The sequence below is a fragment of the Dysidea avara genome, chromosome 12 (assembly GCF_963678975.1).
Source record: "Dysidea avara chromosome 12, odDysAvar1.4, whole genome shotgun sequence".
Classification (NCBI taxonomy): Eukaryota; Metazoa; Porifera; class Demospongiae; order Dictyoceratida; family Dysideidae; genus Dysidea; species Dysidea avara.
In genome coordinates this window covers 11,788,452-11,813,731 of record NC_089283.1, presented here as the reverse complement: position 1 = coordinate 11,813,731, position 25,280 = coordinate 11,788,452, and the positions used below count along the sequence as shown (strand labels likewise).

General features: G+C 37.6%; 1 protein-coding gene across 1 annotated transcript in view; it reads right to left on the bottom strand.

Annotated features, from left to right (window-relative positions):
- Nucleotides 1–6,037: 6,037 nt before the first annotated feature.
- Nucleotides 6,038–25,280, bottom strand: part of LOC136240249 (eukaryotic translation initiation factor 2A-like) — a 48,051-nt gene continuing 28,808 nt past the window's right edge. Inside the window, exons 11-22 of the mRNA XM_066031177.1 lie at nt 14,321–14,422; nt 14,220–14,260; nt 13,002–13,046; nt 12,614–12,702; nt 12,484–12,556; nt 12,349–12,436; nt 8,195–8,259; nt 8,085–8,133; nt 7,637–7,713; nt 7,187–7,303; nt 7,072–7,137; nt 6,038–6,214 (exon numbers count right to left, since the gene is read on the bottom strand). Coding sequence (XP_065887249.1) covers nt 6,146–6,214; nt 7,072–7,137; nt 7,187–7,303; nt 7,637–7,713; nt 8,085–8,133; nt 8,195–8,259; nt 12,349–12,436; nt 12,484–12,556; nt 12,614–12,702; nt 13,002–13,046; nt 14,220–14,260; nt 14,321–14,422 — 881 coding nt within the window. The 3' untranslated portion in view covers nt 6,038–6,145. The remainder of the gene's footprint in view (nt 6,215–7,071; nt 7,138–7,186; nt 7,304–7,636; nt 7,714–8,084; nt 8,134–8,194; nt 8,260–12,348; nt 12,437–12,483; nt 12,557–12,613; nt 12,703–13,001; nt 13,047–14,219; nt 14,261–14,320; nt 14,423–25,280) is intronic.

The following is a 25,280-nucleotide window of genomic DNA, read 5'->3' as shown; positions in this document are numbered from 1 at the left end:
TCAGGCACAGACATGCTTTCAGTATGACCAGAAATGATGTATATATTAAACAGAATTGATTGGCTAAGTAACCAACACTATTGTACTGATGCCTTCAGACAAGTTTAACTCAATGATTTTAAGAAGTCACTGTCCCAACATGCTTTTGTTATACAGTTTCATATGTTCTAGCCCTTCTAGGGATTTATAAGTCATTTCAGTCACTCTTCTTGAAGGATATAATCACTTCAGTATTGAGCAGTGAGGACTGGCTACTCGGGCCATTCTTCCATGACCCCTAGCTGTAAGGTCTGTACAACGCATGGAACAACAAAATCTTACTCTTAAAATTATTTGTAACCGGATTTGACAAAACCAGACTTCCACAACACATCAAGATTTGTGATTTTGAAGCACCTATCTCAGTGTAGGAGCATGCCATCAGTCTCAAATTTTGACCTGCTATTTACATATGATGCCATTGTGTGAAAATTTTAGGCCAATAGCATACTGACTGTTAAAGTTGAAGCATTGGAATATTTATGTGCAGAAACCTGGTTTTGTCAAATCCATTCACATTAGTAATGCATGGACTATATTAGACAAAATAATATTATGTTTGTAGTTTTACCTTTTGATGTCTCATCAATTCATTTGATGTATCTACTGCAGGGCCGTAGCCAGACTTTTATCTGGGTAGGTTCTTTTAGAAGAAAAGTGGACCTTTTTATGTATATGACATGATTCAGATTATATTATGGTGTGTACACCCAACATGCAAAGCATGCTGAAACTAGGGGGGGTCTGGGGGCATGCCCCCACAGGAAATTTTTTGAAAATACATACTAAAAGGTTGAATTTAGTTGCATTAAAAATAACATTTTTATGTTAGCTGAAGATCTGGAAAAATATCTCTACTGCTACTGTAATTATACCGTCTGCACATGCATGTGTCTAAATAATATATTGGAATGTCACACTGAATAAGAATGGGAAAGATTGAGCATTCTGCCATGATCAACAGGGGCAGTGGAGCAGAACAAAGGGTGTCTTAAACAATGAAATTTACACATTGCATGGAGTTGAAGCATGGATGCTATTCATGGGCTCTGCATGGAGGAGGGGCTTGTCCACCAAAATCGTATGAAAGCTCGGTTTAGACAATCTACATGTAAATTAAAAAGAAAATGTAATTGTGACTGTTCTATTAGAGTGATTGAGTGCTCTATTAGAGTATCTCGATCTTGTATTGCATTAATTTTAATACAAGCACTGAATAAGTTACTCGGAGCACTTAATTTATTAGTGGTATCTAGTAAACTGTAGCTAATGGACTTTTGCTCCTGAAAATTTGGACTTGTATACTAAAATTGTGGACCTTTTTGGTTAAATTATGGACCTTTTTGCTAAAATTGTGGACTTTTTTACTAAATTTGTGGACCTTTTTTCTGGCTATGGGCCTGCTGCTGTGGGAATACAATATTAAATGTGCTGTGTATAATATTAATAGGCTGGACAGACAATGTGATACAATGTGAATCTCCTTAAACTAGCTACATAGTTTATCATGTTACACAGTACAACATGTTCATGTGAAGTTCATGCAGACTTTAATGTAATTGTGTCACTTCAAAACATTACCATCAAGAAGCTATTCAAGTTTAGTGGTAATTTAGGTATTCAGTTAAAGAGACATATAGTTAGGTCATCATATTTCCTGACAGTGAAACTCAACAAAATAGATCATGATCATTTGAGGTAAATCAAATATGATGTATACTTCTACAGTCACTCACATAACATGTAAGGAAGGAAAGTCACACAAGAAGATATATTGGTCTTTAACCTAATGTAATTGTGGTACAACAAATTGCTAGATAGTAGACTAGTTTCATACCCTAAACATTGTATCCCACAATCACTGATCCATCAGGTTTAAGATTCTCCTGTCCATGGTCACTAAAAGACATTTTGAGCTTCAAACTTACCTCACGTGCCCATGTAACTATTTATTGTGTCCTGGGAGTTTCTTGGAAGATATAGATGGCAGATTCATGGTTGGCAACTAGCGCAAACTGCCCAAATTATTTACTTATGGAGTTATGGTTACTACTTATTTATTTAACTACTGTACATGTAAACACAAAACACTCACCCTTTTATTAAAGCCTAAGGCTAATAAAACTTTGTCACTAGTTTCTTGCTCTGATTTTTGAGAATTTGATGTGGACGATTATTATTCATATTTTTAATCATGGTTAATGCACATACACAGATCACTGAGATCAGCATCTATGGATGTAAAGAAATTATACACCTGTAAATGTTCATTGGCTAGCTAAATATAATTATTATAGGCAAAAATAATGCCAGCACTTCAGTAACCTGAATGAGACTGTAACAACAAGGTCTCTCAACACTCAATACACACACATGCACCATGTGGGAGAACAAATTCTTGATAAAGCATCAAATCTTCAAGAGTTGTAGAGTACTCTCCAGTGGAACAGTTCTTGGTATGATCCACAGAAAGTTTTGACCACAAATGCACTGCGCATGTGTGAGCAATCCAAAAGAGAACCACAGCAAATAAAGCATCATGAAATACTTATGTTCTGTGCTCTTCAACAGAAATTCTAAATGAAACTCCTTTATTACCACCTGGACAATACCATGCCATGGATAATTCATGCAGTTATTGACACAAACTAATGGCTAAATCCTTTTGGACTTGATCGTTCAGACTCATACGTCAGTCATAAGGCTTGTTATTTCTACCTCCAGTGGTAACTATACATGTGGTGATCTAGTTCTCATGCAACCACCAACATGCTTTTTTGAACACTAATCAGAGTGTAGAACTTTAACATAGCTATATATATATGAAAAGTGTTAACTGGATGACTCATAACTATCAGCTACAAGTAGAAGGAAAAATTAGGAATTATAAGTTCGCTTAGGAAATAAAAAGTAGGGAAACAAGGGAGGTCGCCTACACCTGCAGATATACTAGTGGACATTGTTAATCCCTACTTCAGCCTATACCCATGACTGAATTAGGGATTAAATGTCCACTAGCATATCTACAGGTGTAGGTGACCTCCCTTGTTTCCCTACTTTTATTTCTATGATCCCTAATTGAACTAAATTTTCCTAATACATGCTTGTTTACTTTTTTATTATGACTGGTGAACACACGCATACTGCATCAAAAGAAAGGATGGTACCAGAGTTGATGTTTTTGTCTGAACGTGTACCCCAGGTATCAATTACTAACTTGAAAGTGAAGTAGCCATTATGCTTCATATCAGCTATGTTCACCCCATTATACAGTACTATAAACGAAGAACAGTAGGAAAAGCACCTCTGCAATCAATCCAGTCACCACGGCAAGTCCATGATGTGTATATTGTACATACTGCGGTTGGCAAAAAGGCACATCTCGGGACAAAGTGACGTCAAATAGTGAAGAATCAAGCCTATAGCTATATCCAGTGTCAAGTTATGCTTGGCTGAAGGCATCAGTTAGTCAGAATAAAAATCCATAGAAACTTTTTGGAAGGTCTGAAGACATTTTTGGGCTTGGCTGCACCAATACTGCCAAGTTGTCATGAAGGGAAATTGAGGTTGGTTTTAGGGTGATATTTTTGGCTGGAAAAGCCCAGATCCCTAATATACAGTACTAGCATACTGTATGATAGCATATGAAACATAACTCTATCCCTGTTGCCCCTCTATGAAGTGATTATTCTATTACAGAATAGCTGATTGCTCTAATAGAGTAAAATTGACTGCTCTATCAGAGTATGTTGATCTCAATGAAAATTCCATGTGGGTGTATTAAAAGTATGTGGGTGATGACACGAAACTGCAAATCACATTTCATTGGCCTAACCTCCCATAGAAATGTATTATGTTGTATATATGGGTATTAGGAGAATTCTAATGGTTGTTTTTTTACCTTACCAATTTTCAGGACTTCAGGCTTCCAACTAGATGGAAAAGTGTACTTGGTATAGCTAACCTCATATTTATAGTGGAGAGTTAATTACACGAACTAATGGTGTTCATATAACTGACAACCATCTGTTTCTGTGCAGCATTTTCAATTATTCTAATACAACATACACACACCTGTTGACAAAGTAGTCTAATTGAACGGTCATTACGGCATTTAGATAATCAAGTGCACGTGTTCGGATATTTGACTATCTACTCGGCATCCCATGATAACTCACATGACAACAATGCCAACAAATGTTATCATGACATTCATGAGTATGTGTGGTACATGGAACTGATTCAGCTTCTCACTGTTTTCTGTACTGCACTATGTAAATCATCTCCTGCACTGGAGTTGCAAACAACAATAAATTATTTTAAAGTTGCATCTGAAATTCACCTCCAAGCTGTTCCAGGGATGATCAGTGATTACATGTCAAACAAAGTACTGCTTCCTAGGATTCATTAGGCCACTATTTTAGTGATTTCTGTTTTTCATCATAAAATTCTAAATGTAGAGTGCGGGCAGGTGGGTCATTACCACTATCCATTATCTGCCACAGTATCGCTAGCTAGATTTATTTTCATGCCTCTATACTCTCCAATGCCACTCTCTGCATATATAACAGGCAATTGCTAACTTAGCTGGCTAGTTTGATAACTATCTTCTTTAGATGTAATATACATAGTCGTCCTTCATCACGTGATTGCTTCTACTCAAGGATCAACTTCTTACTTGTAAACTTCATTGCACCAATCTTTCACATTCTCTTGGCATGGCTACATTGTGCAAGGTATAGCTACTGTATGAGTGCAGCAATCTTGAAAACTGAACTGCATATCTTCAATAATTGGTTGATGAAATAATGGTTAAATCTTTAATAATGGGGAAATACATGTGGCAGTAAAAACACATGCGGGTGCTGATGAAAAACAGAAAATCATTAAATAATGGCCTTAGCTAAAATTAAAATATATAGTAGAAATTATGATTTAGGCTGTTTGACCAAAAGTATCACCTAAACATCAGACTCACTTTTCCTTCATGCCAGCTTGGCAATGTCAGTTAGGCATAATAAAACCCAAATATGTCTTCCGTTCAGAGCTACTGAGCTACTTCCAACAAATTTCTGTGGAAGCTTAACTGAATTTACTACTGATACCTTCAGTCAAGCTCATAGAAATAAAATACAATGAAACAAGGGAGGTCATCTACACCTGCAGCTATACTAGTTAACATTTAATTTCTACTTCAGCCATATCCTAGCTACAGCTGAACAGTCATGAGTGAAGAAGGGATTAAATTTCAACTATTATAGCTGCAGGTGTAGATGAGCTCCCTTATTTCATTTCTATGATCCCACTCAGATGTAAAATTTCTATTTTACCTTACACTTGTTTGTAATAACATAATTCATCACTGGTGAACCATCGCGTGTCTAATCAAAGGAAATAGCACTGACTGAATGCATCCCCCAACTATAATGCAAAAGTGGTCAGTCCACTTCGTTTTCAACTACTGTATTTTCCACCTGTTATACAGTGTTGCATACAAAGAACAGTACATCCACAATCAGTCCATGGAAATTAAAGTTCTGAAGCCATGATGAATCTACTGCCAATCAACACCTACATGGTGGTAGAGAAAGAAATGGGACACAAAAGTAAGTCTGTGATGCATGCATTGTACTTGCTGTGGTTGGCGAAAAAGCACATCTCAGGCCGAAGCAATGTCAAACAGTGAAGAAATCAAGCCCACAGCCTTATCCATAGTTATGCTTGGTTGGAGGCAATCAGTCAATTAGTGTTAGTCAGGCAATCAGTCAATTAGTAGAAAATTCATTTTTTATAGAAACTTGCTGGAAGAGTTTTGGGCTGATCCGAAGACATAACATGGGTTTCACTATGCCTAACTAACACTGCTGTGCTGTTATGAAGGAAAAGCAAGGCTGATTTTTGGGTGATAGTTTGCCCCAAACCTTCATGATCTCTACTATACAATACTGTATGGCAAACTTTTGTTTTGAAAAGTGTATTATAAGTTTGTTGTAAAGAATCCTGTGATTTTAAGAGTACTATGCAAATCACACATATAAAAATACAATTATGCATATGAATAAATTGTAATTAAGTTACAGCAAAATATGAATATGTATATGTCCAACTAAGTACTACCCATCTCCAATGACTGAATTGCTTCAATAATGGAATCTTCAGCCTTTATTTTTTCAATCTGCACATCAGTAACAAAAAAGTAAAGTGACTATCATTTCAATTCTTTGGTACACATTACACACAACTTTGTAATACCCAAGTTAATGGCATGTTACTTTCAGAAACAAGATCCCACACTGCCTACAAAATTTGTTTTGTACTACGATTACATGTATGTATAGCAGTGAATGAACTGGCAGGAACAAGCTGCTAAATAAAGTGGGGTTCTGTGGGTGGATAATTTGTTTTATAAACAATCTGGGGGACTCATGATCAGTTGCACAAGCACAAATGATACAACTGGATACAATTAATTTTGGATGTTTTAACCCACAGGTGCATCTTTACCATATTGCTATTTCGTTTTCTCTGCCACACCATGCATTAAAAGAATTGGAGAGAGTTGGTGCCATATGCAAGGAAAGTCAGTAACTAGTTTTAATGTGTTATTCAGATATATGTATGTAAATCCCTACATCAATAATGATAACCATTGTATACCAATTACATACCCTAAGTGTATTTTGCAATTTATGATAACCAACAGGCCATGCAGCTTTGAAACCGTCAAATATCCGTACGACCTGTCAGCAATCATAATGTTTCAAAACCTTGCTATTCCCATACCTTCCTATTCCCAAGTAACATTTCTTACACACACTAACTGCTTTAAGCATAAAACTTTTTGCTTATATGAGTGCAAACAGACACAAACATATATAAGTAAATAGACAGACAGGCAGTCAGGTAGACAAATAGATTAGATAAACAGATACAGTACATGTACATTTTCTTCTTTTTTTTTTTTTTGCAATATCCCAATTCCAGTAAACCAGGTGTTCCCATAGCCAGTAAATAGTTTAACATAGCATTTACCTGATTAGCCTCTAGTTTTTCCCCTTTGAGTTGCTTTTCTTTCAACTGTTCAATTTGATGTAATTTCTGCAAATAAATGGAGGGTACATGCATGTAGGTAAGTCAAATTACACACCTTCCTTAGTGATTTCAACGTCTTTTCATTTTCTGTAGTCTTGCTACTTGATGTCGTGGTGGCAGAGGGTTTAGTAATATATGCCACAGTAGCTAAAACATCCTGTCTTTCACTAGGCTACATAATAAAAGAATAGTGTATAACAATAATAAAAAGAATAGTGTACTAGTGCACATATGCTGTGTCTCCTTTAGAGCACTCATAAATTTTCGAATTCCTCTTGCTTTGGGGAACACAATGATGCCAAAGTTTGTGCCATTAGAACTTTCCCCTTTATTGTGGAACAGGCACCCAAATATTATGGAAAACTATTTGTAAGTATTTTACCCATGTGTTTAATGTATTGCAATGTAAACTTAGGCTCACACAATCATGTGGGATTCTTGAAGATCTAGTCACATATAGTAACTTTCAAAGTACCAAGAGAGATATAGCTATTCCAGTGCATACCTGAGAAGGTTCTTGTGTTGCTTTTAGTCTAGCCTCCTTTTTCCTTTTGTTCTTTTGTGCAGACTTTGACAAAGATTCTACAAAATACATGTGTCAGAATAAAACATAAACTAAACTGGTCAGAGAAAAGACAGCTTGCAAGTGTGAGGTTGCTGGTTCAATTCCTGCTGATGTCATAAGTTTTTAGTCTACTTTTTGTACACAGTTTAATTTTTTTCTTTCATAGTATACAGCATTCTGGTATACCAGTTGGGGACTTTAGGGAAGCATACAACACATTGGGTCAATCAAGTGCATTTCCAGGTTAACCTGTGCAACAGGACAGGTACCAATGTTATCAACAAATAAGTGTTGTCTGATTGGTATCAAAGAGTTAAAGTACAAATTTAGTAGCATGTTGTGTTATAAGTAGTGTACTACAAAACATACATATATGTACATAACTGACCAGATGTTGAATCTCCTTTGGAGAGACTTTCAGGTGGTTCAAACTCATGCTACAAAAATTGGGCAAAAACATGAACATTAGCAATACAGTAAGTATGATCTGTAGCTTACCAATTTGGGTTTAGAAGACTGTGGCTTTCCCCGTAGTGCAGGTGGAACATACGCTGCTGGTTTATCTGGAAAAATAACATACATACGTTGCCAATAAACATAATATTTGCAATATGTGTATCTACACACAGTGCATTCTTTATTTTAGTTAACTGAGCAAAACAACTTGATTATCTAATTTTCAAAAGTGACTGTTGACTTCAAGTATTTCATTGCTAGTGCGCATTCTAGAGTACATTTTATAGTTGTAACATGGGCATGAGTGATTTTCCAGAAATGTATACCGAAAGCCCAAGGGCGCAGCCCAAGGACTGCGGTAATACATTTCTGGCAAATCACAAGTGCCCCTGTTACAGCTAATATGTAACGCTTCCATTAAGGCTATCCATTAAGGCTGATAGCCTTAATGCCAATACGAGTGGAATCACTGAATTCGTTATAAATGCATGCCTGAAAGATTTGATTATGGTTAGGCAGCAAGTAACGTTGTAGCTACGATTGTTATAATAAACGGACAAGTCCTACAGATATTGCGGAAAGTTGAGTATGGCAAATTTCAGGAAAGTTACAAGTGTTTTAATGCTTTTGCGTTGTTTAAAGACTAATCACAACGTATACTAAAGACCTAAAGGGGTACGCTTCATTATAGAGTGGTTAACTTGTGTCATCCGTAATGTGGGCGTGTCTGTGTGCCGAAACGCTTGGGAATGCACTAGTTCTCACCTTTAACCCTTAAACCCGCAGAGAACTTTTCGGAAATGCGTGTTTACACAATATGGGCACGCATGGCGACACTAGGTGGGATAACTTAATTCTTATGGCCTACAAATACACATAAACTAAAAGTGTGTTCACTGGGCTACTTGGAGAAGGTTAAATGAACACTGTAACTAGAGTGGCCTACTTGTTATGAAGCGGTGAACAGCAACGAGTTATGTCTCCATGATTCTAAATTCTTGCTATGTGTTTAATTTCGATTGTGGGTTTACTCATGTGAGTCATATATGGCCTGATACAAAATTTCACAATTAATTGAATGGAAGTCATTACAAGGCGATAGGATCAACTACCATTGAGTTATCGACCATTTTATAAAGGTATGTAAAGGGTTTGCGTGTTTCCTTACCGAAAAGTTATTTTCACGGCTAGTTTTGGCCTCACAATTTAGCGTTGAGGGTAAAACCCTAGGTATCATTTTAATCCTTGCTACATCACAAGTAGAATGAAGTAAGTTACATAGCCATAGGATGGACTCTTCGAAAGTTACAGCGCTTTGTGCAAAGCATACATATTTATTAAGTTTAAATCCAGTTTTCTGGATTATGTGGGTTTAAGGGTTAAGTAACATTTTCCAACTTGTAGAATGGCAAGGATACCAAATGCATTCATTTGACTGCTGCTTCTGGTAACACTTCAATTTGTGGTAATCATCACGTGAGCATTGATTTATTCCCACAATCGATTTCAGTCTGAGCTTGTATAAAACAAACAGAGGGTGGTACCACTACCTCATCCACATTAAGGCTATACTTGCTTTGATGAAAGTGGCTTGCTCTTTTAGAAGTGCAACCACTTTTCCGGGATACATTTCAATGTACACCGGTGTACATTTAGATGTCTCCTTGTGTTGAGGTATACATGGCAAATGTATCCTCTGGAATTCCTTTGATCTGAGGTGTGAAAGTGTTACATACATATATGTAGAGTAATCCAATGGAATTCTGCAATAACAATTAATGCCAAATCAGGGACTTTCCACAGAGGTATGTTGTAATTAAGGCTAAAACGAATATTCTAAATGAAAGAGAACGAATATTCTTAGTCAAGAATGAATAATAGAATATTTTATATGTAGTGTAATACTGAAATACAGTGTATATGTGTTATTTCTTATTATTTACAATTGTAAAACATCATTAAAATTTGATATCTTAAAACCTCAGTATACACTACTGGACAATATATCCATGCTATTACCATGAAATTCCCATAATCCTCATGAAATACCCATGAAAGTTACAGTTGGTATTTTTCACAGGTAATGAAAAAATACCCATGAAATACATGGAGCAAAACAATGTACCAATGAAAACCCATGAACGAGTGAGTTTTCACGGGTTGGTATGTATGTACAACCCTGTGAAATCACACCAATGAAATATGCGTGGAAAGCCTATGAAATATAATCATAGGTTTTCCACAGGATTTTCATTGGTGTGATTTCACAGGTTTTTCATGGGTTGTACATACATACAAACCCATGAAAACTCACTCGTTCATGGGTCATTCAGGGGCACAATATTTTACCCCAGCATTTCATGGGTATTTCAGTACCCATGAAAAACTTATCAACTAAAACTTTCATGGGTATTTCACAGGATAGTGGGAATTCCATGGTAATAGCATAGATTACTGTCCAGTAGTGATAGGCAGCTTTTGAAATGAAGTAAAAGTGTCTGATGACGTAGCTACTAGAGGTGTACCGATAAGGATTTTTCAGTTGTATCGATATCCGATTAATTTGTACCTAAAAGAAGTGATACTGATTATACTGATTAAAATATTGTATATTCTGTAAAGTGTAAATCAAATAGAACTACAGGTGTAGCTACTGCAAGATGTATATTCTAATGATTTGTAGAATTGAGAAAAGAGAAGTGATGTAACTTTGCTATATTGCACAACTACTTATGGTGATGTGGCCTCTATTACACAACCCAGACAATTAGGCACCATAAACATTTTAATACATCCTCCCTTGTCCGGATTACTCCGTGTTTTGATTAGTTACCAAGATGGCTGTTATACACAGGTGATCACTTTAGTTTTCCTATAGTGCAGTTTTTTATTCTTAAAGTGTAGCTAACAGCTATAGTGCACCAAGGCATACTGAAACTACCAAAATTTAAATATGACTTATCAGAAATTTTGACAATCCTGTGTGCATTTCTTATGTTTCCTCTGTACAGTAGCATTTTCACATTGTAAAACAATTAGATTTCACTTCAGTGATAAAAAGTGATCAGGAGAAGCCAAACTTTAATTCAAAATTCACTAGTATGGCTATGCTCATGATAAGCACTAAATAGAAATTTTGCTTGATTTTTACAATTTTCTCAGGTAAATGCTGATAACATATGAACAGAAACCAAATTGAAAAATTTGATCAATAATAATAATTTAGCATCCTCTTGGGAAACAGGCTATGATAATTGGAATGCATTTAATTAGCTTTTTAAACCACTTACAAAATTGACATAACATTTTATTTAAAAACAATTTCACAAATTTGCTGAATAACTTTTATGAAGGTATCAAAGAGATTTCATATGGCACATAGCTTTTGAAGTTTTAATGTAAAAGTAGTAGCGAAAAATGTAAAAACAAGTTTTTATATGATATCTGCTAATTGATTGATGTTTCCATGGCAACTATGGGTGTAAATGTTAGGTAACAGTGGTATATACATCCACACCAACACCTATATTAATTACTCCATGAATCATGGAGATATGTGCTAATTAACATAAAGTCAATTTTTGGTAGTTTATGCCTTAGTGCACTATACTGTTCTGTGTAAGAATATTTTAATACTAATAGCAGTACTCACATGTATAGTCGTATAGCTTCTCGTAACTTAGCGTTTTATAGAATATAATAGAGGCTTTCTGTTTGTTTGTAGTGAGCAAAAAGGCATTTCATAGCTAGCCGTGCAAACTAATCGATTCATAGTGTTTGTGCCCATTATTACTGAATATGGAAGGCATATCGGCAATCAATCTGATCATTCTCGCGATCACCAATCCAATTATCAGTACATCTCTAGTCCAGTGACTGATGCTGTTGAAGTTGTAGAGACTGACAAAGATTCCGCATTACTAGTGTCCACCATCTTTACTGTAATTTCGATGATTCAAATTACAATAATTGCTTCAAACGAATTCGAATCAAAGATGAATTCAAATATTCGGTATATTTGTTTTAGCCCTAGTTGTAATACTGTCATATTATTTCGTTTCACTACTTTTATCGTTTGGATCCCAACTTCATTTCAATCCTAACATTGCAGGCTATCTAATATCACACTATGTTGTTTTCATGCAACTGAAAATTCAGCACGATTGTCAAACTCATGGTAACATTAAAAGACGTACCTTTTAAAGGAGTCTTTGATATGCTAGGTGATGCTAACTTTGATAAATCAACTTCTGGAAAGGGTGATTTTGGTGGTCTCCATTTAACCTGATGGTAAAAATATATTCCAAATTTTATCGTCAAATAACACATACCTCCCATAGTTCATGAGGCCTGGATATATCACAGGTATAGATAATCCCTTGAGTGACATGCCAAATCTTGAATCTAGACAATACATAGTACAATGAAACTGTCTGTCCCTCAAGCATTATTGTGACATACCCATTTCCTTCTCTTAATCGTGGTGCAGTGGTCGCTGTGACAAAGTGTACTCCATCTTGGGCCCATTCATAACTAGTGGAATCACTAGCCTACACAAAATAAACACATTTGTATGTGTAGTACGGTAGCTGGGTTTAGAAAAGATTTTTAAGATGACTAACAACAATCTCTGGTGGATAAAGAACCATCTATATTTGACATGAAAGTTACAGTTGGTTCATTTTTTAACTGACTGTTGCAAAGTATATAGAGCTGCTGAAGTTTACTGTAATCTTAATGAATGTACATTAATACAAATAAGACTTTGGACAAGTGCCCCTGGTGACCATATTGTAATGATCAATCACTTAGGAAATGAGATAAGTCAGCATGCATGCATTCAACTAACCTGAAAATTACTAAAATTCTTTAATTCTTTCTTATTCCAGAATTCCTACAAAAAAAACAAACAACATAGCATGTATTTCACAATGAAAAAAGCACATGTACTGTGGTTGTTTTCTAGAATTAGTGACTACCAAAAACTAAATAATATTGCATTCTAACAACAAATGTCAATCTACTTACTATATGTGACCCGCTAAGCAAAAAATGGCTGTTTCCCGCACATTCCTCAAATTCCATTTTAATGCTTCTCCTATAATAACAAAGGGGTGGACAGCCAAAGTTTCAGTCTTTTGTGATGAATAGTCTTAGAGTAGTCCCAGGAAAAAAAATCTTGCAAGGCTTGCAAGATTTGTAGTACAAGATGCTTGTAGAGAAACGTGCACAAATCCTAAAAGGCTGCAAGAAACTTGGACTGAAAATGTCCTTTTTCTTGCAAGGATCTTGGAAACCTTGCAAGATATTTTTCCATGAGGTTATACGTAGTGCTAGATAGTTGGAACAGAATAAATTTGATTTGTACAGCAAAAATACGGCATATAAATTACAGGTGCTTATTCAATCAATCATAACTCACAATTGAAACAAGCTACATACAAATACAGGGTTTGGCTCAGTTTGTTCACCCTGTACGTCTCCGTGTGGACAAAGAAGAAGGCCATTTCAACATTTAAGCAACAACAGTAATTAAAACTTTTTTTCTACCACATCGTATATAAGTACACATACCGTACGCGTATGAACACGAAACAAAGATTTTCTTACTCCCAGTAAACAGGAGAATCTGGTGGTGTATAGGTTTTATTGGTTTGAGATTTGTTTCAGTGCATAACAAAGTGATTGAAACCTGGCTAAAATTTCTATGTAGCACATGTATTTTTTATCCAGTGTATTTTATAACAAAATAGAATTATGCGAAAATGGCAGGTTTTTTCTCAACGGGTCACATATATAGTACCGTATTTCCTAAGTTAAAGAATGCACCTTCAATAGTAGCCCCACTTGAGTGGTGCCATAATCGATTTAGAAAATAAGGACTTAAACATCATTTTTTGAGCATTGAATGGTGATCAACTGAATTTGTTGCATTGATTTAAGGAATTAAGGTGATAAATGCCACAGCGTTTAACCAAGTAAATACGGTACAAACCAAATCTGTTTAAAGTATTATAGGACATCTGTCAGTGTTTTACACACAAAACACATTAGCAAATTTGCCTACCATATTCCCTCTCAGGTTACCAAAACCAGCCAATGTTAAAAGTATAAAGGTTAAGAATCAACAATAACAACACGTGATTTCTTATTAAAAATCAAGGATATTGCTCCCATGAATGTTGAAACAAACTGTGTTGCGGTGTCCTGATCCAAAATCATAGACCTTCTCACAAGACTGATTGAATAAAGTGACATTTGCAGGCATAACTACATCAGTTAAGTGTAACAACAAAATTATATCAGTTTTATATAAGAGTACTGGACTAATATTTATACAGTACTGTTTCAATGAATTGTAATTATAGACACAGAAGACATATTTATTAAAAAGTGGTCAATGGTATTCCCACATGCATGGTTTGAAGCACACATGTTCATCTAGTTACAATGGCATGTACAAACTGGTTTTATCTACAGTGGAACATCAGTTATCTGAACCCAATGGGACCAAAGGTGGTTCATACATCTGAAAAGTCCGTATCTTTATAAATAACATTAGCATAATCAAAATTTTTGAAAATATCAGTATTTTCAAATACCCTACTAGAACAGACACTACTCTAATATTAATTCATTTCCGTAATTCGGTTAACCGAGAATCCGGATAAGTGGGGTCCGGATAACTGAGGTTCCACTGTAGTATGTATATATATCCAAAAGCACTTGGCAACCAAATGAATAAACAAAAGTGGAAGAGGTGATAATATTGTTTTGGATAACATGAATACTATGAAAGGAAGTGTCTCACAGTCACCAAGACTGTGTTATGATCAGCAACATGCGTTAACATGTAATCCCAGATTTAGACCCGACTGTTTAAACAAAACACTGATACTGTTCACTAGTAAACACAATTAGTATGGTAATACTTACCACGCACATAAAATATATATATTGTGCCTTCTGATGAATACAAGTTGAATTGTTGCTACAAAGATGCTACAGCTAAATGGAAGGACAATTTTACTCATGGCGATTTTTACTGCATTTGTGCTAACGGTATATGGAGAATGTCCCTACGTGAGTGTTGAGTACAATAATGATACATTAGAGATACTATCACCTGGGTATTGTTTTGTGAACATGTGTACTATCAGAATAAATGAGTCCAATATGTTACTGAACATCATCATCCTCAACAATACTGGAGACTGGATAATAGTCACAAACACCACTACCATGTTCACAGCACCAGCTAATGGTACCAATTGTATTTCAAATAGCCATGAGACTGGTGGCTTCGTATTTTTTGCTATGACTGGTCTCATCATTATCATATCAAGCAGCATTAACATTTTGGTACACATCTTTGTCAGAGAATTACACAATGTGATGGGTACCATAGTTATTTGTCTGTGTACATCTGCAAATATTGCATTTGTATTTCAACTAATTACAACTGTATTCCAATATCATCAACCAGTCCACGAAAGTACAGGGATATGTGGAACATTGAAATATGGAGTGATTGTATTTTTGTTTATGTACGAAATTTTAAAAGTAATCTGTCTCTCTCACTTTGGATATCTGATGTATAGATCTTACAGGATAATACTAACAGAATTAAACAATCGAATTCTGCTGTGTATCTACACTGTTGCAACTGGGGTGGCAGCAATGTTATCAGTAACATTGTTGATTGCTGTGGATTTAACAGGAGACAGGAGTGCTCTTGCTACAACATCTGATGGCTACTGTGATGACTTTTTCAATCACTTTGCAAAAACCAGGATAGTTTTTTTATCACTATTTGGTACTATGACACTAGTTCAAGTTTTTGTTTTCATAACTGCAATAACACTATATTTGTTGGTAACCAAAAGTTGTTGTGGTAAAGGTCTAAATGAGGTTCGTGTGTCTGCCACCCTCATTGCAACAATAGGATTAAATGCTGTCCTACTCATAGCACTGCTACTTGCAGGTGTTGAGGGTGAGAGTTCTGTGATAGCTGCGAACACTGCTACATGCATGGAGCAAATCACCTTACTTATAATATTTTTGACTTACAAGAAGGCAAGAGAAAGACTCTGGAAAACATTTTGCCAATTAAAAAATCATCCAGTTTCACAAACTGAAAAAGCAAAGGAAGTACATACTATGGGTTCATTTGTTTAAACACATCACATGTAGCATGCATAGCGTAAATACTTGTGTTGCATTTTTGTGTATATGTAGCAAGTCTTTATAAACTACGAATATTTACATTAGCTAATCACATCATACTCTGTATGTGTGCACACATTGTACTTGCTACTTTTAAGCTATTAATAGTGACTGTTAAATTAATTACTGGTAACTTGACGGCACTCCAGTTCACATTTGGAGGCCCAACCAGGATTTTCAGGGTACTACATTGCTTTATTTCAGCACTGTGACAAGAGTATGGAGGAACTTGGCCAGATCATTAGCAACTGGGAAGCAAGTAACAAAGTTAAGAAACTGTTTGTTTAAGAGAAGAAATTTTTCTTTGTAAGTAGTACAACTAACTCCAAAACACTAGTTTCCAGTCATTTTCCAGCACTGGTGAAGACACTGGTGGGCAATCAGCCACTTTATACACTACCTTTACAACTAATGGGTTAGGATCTGCACTACTCTCGTACAGCAGTCAAGTCTGTTGTATGGAAACATACCAGATGGGGGCCAAAAATGTGTGGAAGTGGACTCAGAGAAGTTGAAGAATACTCAAATGCTGTATAATGTCAGAAACCAGGGAGCAACAAGATTAAGACAGCTTCTCAAGCTAGCCAGTTCGGAATTAAGGGTAACATACTCGTTCTACACTGAACTAAACCCAAAGGAAAACTGACAGTGGTTCCAGCTCACTTTAAGGAGCAGCTGATCAAGAGTGAATTCACGGTGACCCACAGCAGGTCATTGCATTGAACAATTGGCTAGTACAATCTTTGTTACATATGCAGATGTAGTCAAATGCTGTAAAGTTGCCCACATTGTGTTTTTGAGTCTGTGGTGAGGATCAATCTACCAAAGACAAGGAGCTTCAAGATTTCTTAACAAACTGGCCCAAGATGTACCCACCCACTTCCAGGTCAAGTGCTTACACACATTTTCAAATATTAGTGGAGGAGCTCATACCATTGTTTGGGGTACTAGAATAAGACAGACTAACCTGTTGTCTTTCCTCATAAAGGATACAAATAATCTAATGGGAACTGAAAAGGTAACACAACAGCCTACCATCTTCAATGTAATGGACAGACATCATACAATGGTGAGAAACAGGAAGCCACGTATGGATTGAAGTGAAATAATATCTTCATGGTGTATACTGGATGTAGAATCCGTACGATCGTGTCCAAGAATATCCGGAAGTGTGGATCACGTGAAGGGCAGTCTTAGAGAAGACTCGTGAGAGTGGCAGCTTCAAACTGAACTTCAATAGATTACGTTATATTAAGGGTGCTCGCTGATATTTGAAGCCGTTTAAGTGCCAGCCCAGAAACCACATGCAGCTATTGCATCATAATTGGCATTATCTGTGTTAAGCGGACATGTTTTGCGCCAGAGAACACGAGGAAGAATAGCATGTTTTTCGCTTCGGAATCGTCACTGAAGTGTTAGCAAATGATTGTCTGATGGATCAACAGTTATGAATTAATCTAAAAGTAAGTGTTATTTAAGGCAACAAAGGTGAACGCACTTTTCGCTTGTAGGCAACATGCGTTCATGCCTTGTTTTCTCGAGTGATAGGGTATATGCTGGTAGTTAGTATTGTAATTGTAAGCTGCTTATGTAGGGGACAATGTTACCAGCTGGAATCACAAGGCGTTACAAGCTGCTGATGATGGCGTGCCTAGCGTAACCTATCCAAGAGCGACTTGGAGACTCCAGACGGAGCAAGAAGCTGTTCCTGTGTGTGAAGAAGAGAAAGCAGAGCTTTTTGTGTTTAGAACAGCGTTTATGACATGTTATTTTGAAAAGTTGGTGATTGCGGTCAATAGGAATTTGTGTGGTTATTGTATCAATAATGTTGGGCGCACGCAATCTTTGCACATGTTTACTAAAAATAAAACTAGTTTTTGAGTGATAGCCGTGAAGGCTTCAAATTTTATAGGGAGATTCGCTGATAAATTCTCCAGAGATCTATGTTTAGATTTTGTCCGTAGCGTTATGGCTTCATGAGTTACGGCACCGAGAACATGAGGTTTTGAATGGTGTAGCACACTTTTAGTACTAACTTAAGTTATATGTATGCTGTGTACTAATACTAAACATAGAGTTGTGAGTTATAAGCTGAAGTTTGTTCAATGTGGTTTCCAGTGCTCTACTGTGAAAAATGGAGGACTAGTTTCGATTTAAGCGCTTCATGAAGAACTACGCATAGCTATAAAATGGTATAGGCTAGAAGAATTCTGCTTGGTTTGTGTTGAAGAGAAAGAGAAACACTTCTAACGTAAGTAGCATATGGATTCATTTTATACATTATGCGAGTATAAGCAACAATACAAAACTTGCATGTTGTATGGCTTCAAATAGCCGCGAGCACCCTTAAGCCACTCAATAAAGTCATTGTTAGTACACGTAGCAATAGGTGGTGGCAGTCATGGGAGCGCCTTACAACTTTGGAGGTTCTGCTGAGATTGGATGTCTGAAACAGGGATATCCTCGAAGCAGACTTCGTGGGAGAAGAACAGACAGAGGATAAATGACATTCCAGTGTTGGAGCTGCAAGGAAGAGGTGATAGAAGACAACAAGACCATGCAGTGCGACTTTTGTGAATCATGGGAGCATGTGAGATGTCTGAGAGGTCCAGACAAGTTCGATGATGCTCTGTATGATGCATTAACTAATAGTCGTAGTAAAGCATTGTTGTATGTGTGCACGTGATGTTGGGAAAAAGGGCCACTCTCACAATGTTTAAGCTTGAGCTAGAAAACGCACATTTAAGCAATGAACGGCTGGCCAGTGCGCAATCGCTGCATGAAACGACACTTGTACTCGAGAAGCTGCGTGCCGAGCATGAGGTAGAGAAGGCACATTTGCAGGAGGAGTGTCATGAACTTAGGCACTGCGTGACTGAACCTGCAGTACAGAAGGCTGTTAGTGCCTGTGATGTGGGTACAATGACTGGTGAGCTGGTTGAACAGCTGTCACATGAGATGAAGTCATTAGAAGATCCCAGCAGTAGTAGCAATGATGAAGACCATCCCCTCAGGCTGTGGTAGGATTGCAACCTCGAGAATTTAAGGAACTTCGTTTTAGAATAGACAAGTTCAGTGGGAAGGGTGGAAATGATGACTTTGAAGTGTGGGTAGATTACAAGGAGGCTACTACTGATTGTGGATAGACAGATGAACAGAGCCCGTTGGTTCTCGTGGTTTCTCAGTGGTCCAGCTAAGGCTACCTGGCAACGATCATTGAAGGACACTGATAAGGCATCCTGGGAAAGAATTGTTGAAGTTTACTGTGGCTAGTATGGCATCCATTTGGATCCCTGTACAACCTACCAGCGATGCCATGAATTATGTTAATGAGCAGTTTGCCCAGGGCTTGTTAGATGTAATGCAGAATTATCAACGCATGGAACCAAGGAAACTGACTGATGAAACACTTGAGTCGATACTCTGGAATAAGGTACCAGTAGAATTACAGGAGGTAAAAGAGATCACTGATGGATCTGTACAGGAGATTCTTCATAGACTCCTAAGAGCGGAGGCTGTGTTACAGGAAAGGGAAAGACGGACATCACAACAGACTCCAAGAAGTGCTTCACTGGAGTAAGTGTCAAACCCCAGAATTATCCAAGCCCTGAAGTGGGACAGATGTCGCAAAGAAAGCAAGAACAGGTTGCAAGCATTTCTACTACTGGAATGAGTTTAAATGTTGTAATTGTAATCAGAAGGGACACCTGACAAAGATGTGTCCTTTGCCCTGGAAGTCTAGTAAAAGGGTAACTATAGAAACTGATGATTCCCCTGTAGATCCATGGTTTCGTGGTGTGTTTATCATGGATGCTACTGCTGGCAAGTATCAAGTGAGTTCTAAAGGGCCAACATATAAGGTGGACATTGTTGTTGGTGGTGTGCCAACAAGAGGTTTATTGGACCATGGAGCCCAAGTTACATTAGCAAGGAAAGAGTTACTGCCATTGATAAGAGAGAAACTAGGGTGGTCCAAGGAGCAATGTCATTCTCATAATCTCCCTCTTGATGTGCAGCCTATTGGAGCAAGTGGTAGACCTTTGGGAGCAATAGCTCTAGTGTCATTGCCAATCGAGGTAGAGGAGACAGGAGCAAGCGAACTAATTCCTTGCTATGTGCTTGACTCTAGTAAGCCAAAGTGGCAGGGAGAGGTGAGAAACTGTAGTGTTATCTTGGGCACAAATGCCTTAACCAGTTTAGGATTCACTGTGACACCATAGATGGCACAGTAGTGTCACCAGTAGAAAGTAAGGCTGAGGCTAAGCAGGAATCAACGTTTTGTGTTACTATACAACAATCATTATGACTTGGCCCATATCAAACACGAACAACAGATGTAGGTTTGTCTGATGAGGTTACTACAAATACAATGCAAACTGGTGTGTTGTCTCCTTCTGGTGACCTTATGAAGGAAAGGTTATGTGACTTCCCTGATGAATTATAGAATGGTAACAAGACTTTTAGTGTATCCCTGACCAATAGGACTCAGGAACCAGTTGTACTAGAGAAAGAAACTGTATTGGAAGAAGTATCTCTAGTTGAGGAACAAGATCTATTGTGGACAAACACCAGTGATGTACCTAGATTATGTAGAGTGGATTCTACTCAGGCAACTAGTGATGGGCAAGTCAGAAGAGAAGAGCTACACAGAGACAGTTAGATGTGGGTAGCTATTGTTCTGAAGAGGAGAGAGTGTCTCTCATTGAATGCTTGTTGTCACTGAATTACATAAATGCTTTTGCAGATGAAGAACTAGGTGAGACAGGGTTAGTAGAGCATGTGATTGACACAGGGCAGGCCAAGCCAACCAGAACTACCCCTAGAAGATTGCCATATTCTCTAAGGGCTGAACTCGGAAGATGAGTTGAGGAAGCTACTGCAAACAAAGTGCATAGAACCGTCTAATAGTCTGTATGCTTCTGGTTTAGTTCCAGTGCACAAGAAGGATGGAAATTTGAAGATATGTGTAGACTATCGTGCACTTAACAGAGATACGGTTGCTGACAGATATCCGATACTAAGGATAGATCAACTTATTGATGCTGTTGGAAATCATAAAGGAAAGCGGTTTACTTCCTTAGACTTGATGAAGGGTTATTATCAGGTTCAGATGGCTGAGGATAGCAAGTGTTAAGACAGCATTTACTTGCCATCTTGGTTTGTTTCACTATTGTCGTATGTCATTGGGGCTCACCAATGCCCCGGCTACATTTCAACGACTTATGAACAACTTGTTTTGTGGTAATGAATGGAACTTTGTATTTATATATTTAGATGACATTTTAGTGGTTTCTGCTACAATGGAGGAGCATATAGCTCATGTGAGGAAAGTATTGTGTCGCCTGGATGAGGCTGGACTGAGACTGAAACCTAGCAAGTGTAAGTTTGCTCAACAGGAAATAGAATATCTGTCTGTCACCAGAAGGAGTGAAACCGAACAGTCTGAAGGTTCGAGCTGTTCAGGAATTCCCATAACCAAAGTGCTGTAAGTTTGTTAAACAATTTCTTGGTCTTGTTAACTTTTATAGGAGACACATCCCTAATTTAGCAGCTATTGCCAGACCTCTCGCAATGACCAGAAGAGATGAGAGCAGTGGAGGATGGGTTGCTTTTGATTGGATGCCTCAGTGTGAGCAGGCATTTCAGAGGCTTAAGAAGTTACTAATCACCGCTCCAGTACTTCAGCACCCAGATTTGTCTAAACTGTTCTTCTTGTGGACAGATGCTAGTGAAGCAGGGTTTGGAGCTATTTTATAGCAAGAAGGTGAGGATAAACTGAGACATCCTACAGCTTATGCCAGCAGACATACCAATGATGCAGAGAAAAGTATGCCCCCACGTGGCAGCATTAGTTTTTGGAGTAGAACACTTTGAAGTATACTTATTGGGAAAGAAAGTCACCGTTTTTACAGACCATCAAGCTTTAGTATCTGCTTTTCTGACTCACCTGAAAAGCCAAACAAAAGGATTATTGGCACACTGGTATCTAAGATTGTCTAGATTTCTCCCTAACATTGAGTTACAGATTAAGCCAGGAACTACTAATGGAGCTGCTGATGCATTATCACGATCACCAACTGAAATGGCTAACATATGCTTAGTGAGTTTTACAGATGAATCAGATGATGTGTTAGTCAAAGTGCAGAATGAACAAAGGAAAGATGAAGAGGTTAAGAGGCTTATTGCTTACCTGCAGGACAAGATTTTACCAGAGGGTCCAAAACAAGCTGTCCAAGTTGTCAATTTGGGAAAGAAAGGTTATTACCTTGTTGATGGAATATTGTATTATGAGAGTTCGGATGTGCCTGATCGAAGAAGGATAGTGGTACCTCAACATTTGAGACAGCAAGTCCTAGATGAGAATCATGATGCTACATTTGCTAGCCATTTTTCAGCTAAAAAGTTAAAGAAGAAGCTTGATCTGTTGTACTACTGGCCAAGCATGATGAGAGATGTATATAAGAAATGTGCAGCTTGTATATTGTATGTGCTTCTGTTCAGGGTCAAGGTAGACAATCCAAGCCACCATTGAAGAATATTCCTGTGTCCGATCCTTTTGAAATTGTGGAAATGGACTTTAAAGAAATGGATCTGAGCTGGAGTGAGAACAAGTATGCTCGTGTTCCAAGAGTACTTAACGAAGTGGCCTGAAGTCTATGCTGTGAAGGACAGATCAGCTCAGACAGTAGCTAAGTGTTCAACCCTTAAACCCACATGTTATTTTAAGGAATACATGATTACACAAAACCATTTAAAATGGCGTGTCTAACCAGACTAGCTTAACTCTATTAGCCTAAAGCTATAACCAACAGAACGTTTATTCATTGGGCTACTTGAGGAAGTCTAAATAACCACTATAACAACAGAGGCTTACTTGTTATGGAGTGATGGAAAACGGTGGCTTGATTTTCCGTTATTTCTCAATACCCGTGATGGCAGCCATATTAACAATTTATTAAATCACATGAGCTATATATGGCATGACTCGCCATTGAATATGGAATCGCCTTGTGTTTATTTCACATGAATCTGATGAAGTAGGAAGGAGATATTAACCATTTTCTAAAGGTATGTAAGGGGTTTGTGTGCTTATTTTGCATAACAATAGTTTCAGGGCGAGTTTTCGCCCCATGCTTTCGTGCTAGGGGAAACCCCTAGGTACCATTTTAATCCTTGTTTACTTACAAATAGAATTGTGTTGATTACGTAGCCATAGGAAGAACCATTCGTCAGTTACAGCACTTTGTTAACAGCCATGTGTCAACGCTTATTTATTGGAGCGTGCGGGTTTAAGGGTTAACTGATTTTGTGTGTAAACATGAACCGTATTATCCATGACAGGGCAGCTGAATTTATGAGTGAGGTGTTGCAGGAGACTGCCAGGATATTCCAGTTACCAACTTCGGAAGCACACCCACAGACAGACTTAACAGAACATTGAAGCAGATGCTATCTAAAATTTTTACCAAGGGAGGCAAGGACTGGGATGAACTGTTGGGACCTGTCTTGTTGGAGTATCAAACTGCACCTCATTCATCTACAGGTGAGACACCTGCTATATGGTCGAGACCCTAGGGTTCCTACCAGTATGGACTTTTACCAGTCAGCAATGTCATTGCCAGCAGAAGAGTCTCAGTATGCTAAGGAGTTATTTAAAGAGCTAAAACAGGCTAGACAGCTTGCGTAGAAGTACATTGTTAAGGCTCAACAAAACCAGAAGCATTTCTATGATAGGACTAGTAAGGAATCTCCTATAGTGTGTGCAGATCTAGTAATGATGAAGGTTGAACCCAAGTTCCATTTAGACCGCACTTACAGAGGACCTTATCGAGTGTTAGATGTCAGCCATCATACAGAAGGTTAATGATCCTAATTCCGAGAAACTGAATGTCTCTTTAAAGAGGCTGTCCAAGTGTGGCAGACAGTTAGAAGTACCGTGGATGGGTCATGGTAGATCCAGGAGAAGGAGACAAATCAGGAAGACAACTAGACCTAACTCTACAGATCAGTCAGTAGTGAGTGAAACACAGCAACAGCCTACAAATGTCACAGTCACTAGAAAACGAGTGATCTGCCCACCAGCACAATTTAATGAAGTGGCTTCTTCCAAGGGATCAGCCAAAAAAGGAGGAGGGAAGTGTGGAGTCCGGACAATCGTATCCAAAAATATCCGGAAGTGTGGATCATGTGAAGGGTAGTCTTAGAGAAGACTCGTGAGAGTGGCAGCTTCAAACTGAACTTCTGTATTTTAATTTATTGTTATATTATAATTAAGCCACTCAATAAAGTCATTGTTAGTACACGTAGCAGCAGGTGGTGGCAGTCACGGAGAGCGCCTTACAGGATATATAAGAATATACACCACCAAGATGATTAGCTGGATGATGGCCAGATTACCAGGACTAGTATCATCATAATTGGCAGACTAGATGATCTTGACAGCCAAACAGACAATCTAGATACTGATCAGGATGATCTAGCAGATGAGGGCTACGTTGATAAAGGGACTACTAATCAGGGGGACCATCTATTAGAAAATAGATTAGATGGAACCAAAACTATGAAGCCTCAGCCCACTGAAGCATAGATTGAGTAGCAGTAGAGTACTTGTAAACTACATGCAAAAATTATTGAATTAATGGTAACTCAAAAGTATTCCTATTTTGTATACACTACTTTCAATACAGGTGTACACATGTGCATTCCAATAGGTATAATCATACAGTATGATAGTACTGTATATGTAGTAGGGACCACAAAGGCTTGGGTGTGGCCCATGAAAAACATCACCCAAAAACCAGCCTCACTTTTCCTTGACAATGATGAAGTAGTATTGGTTAAGCCCAAACAAGCCTTCAGATCGACCCAAAACACTTTCAACAAGTTGCTATGAACTTAAAAG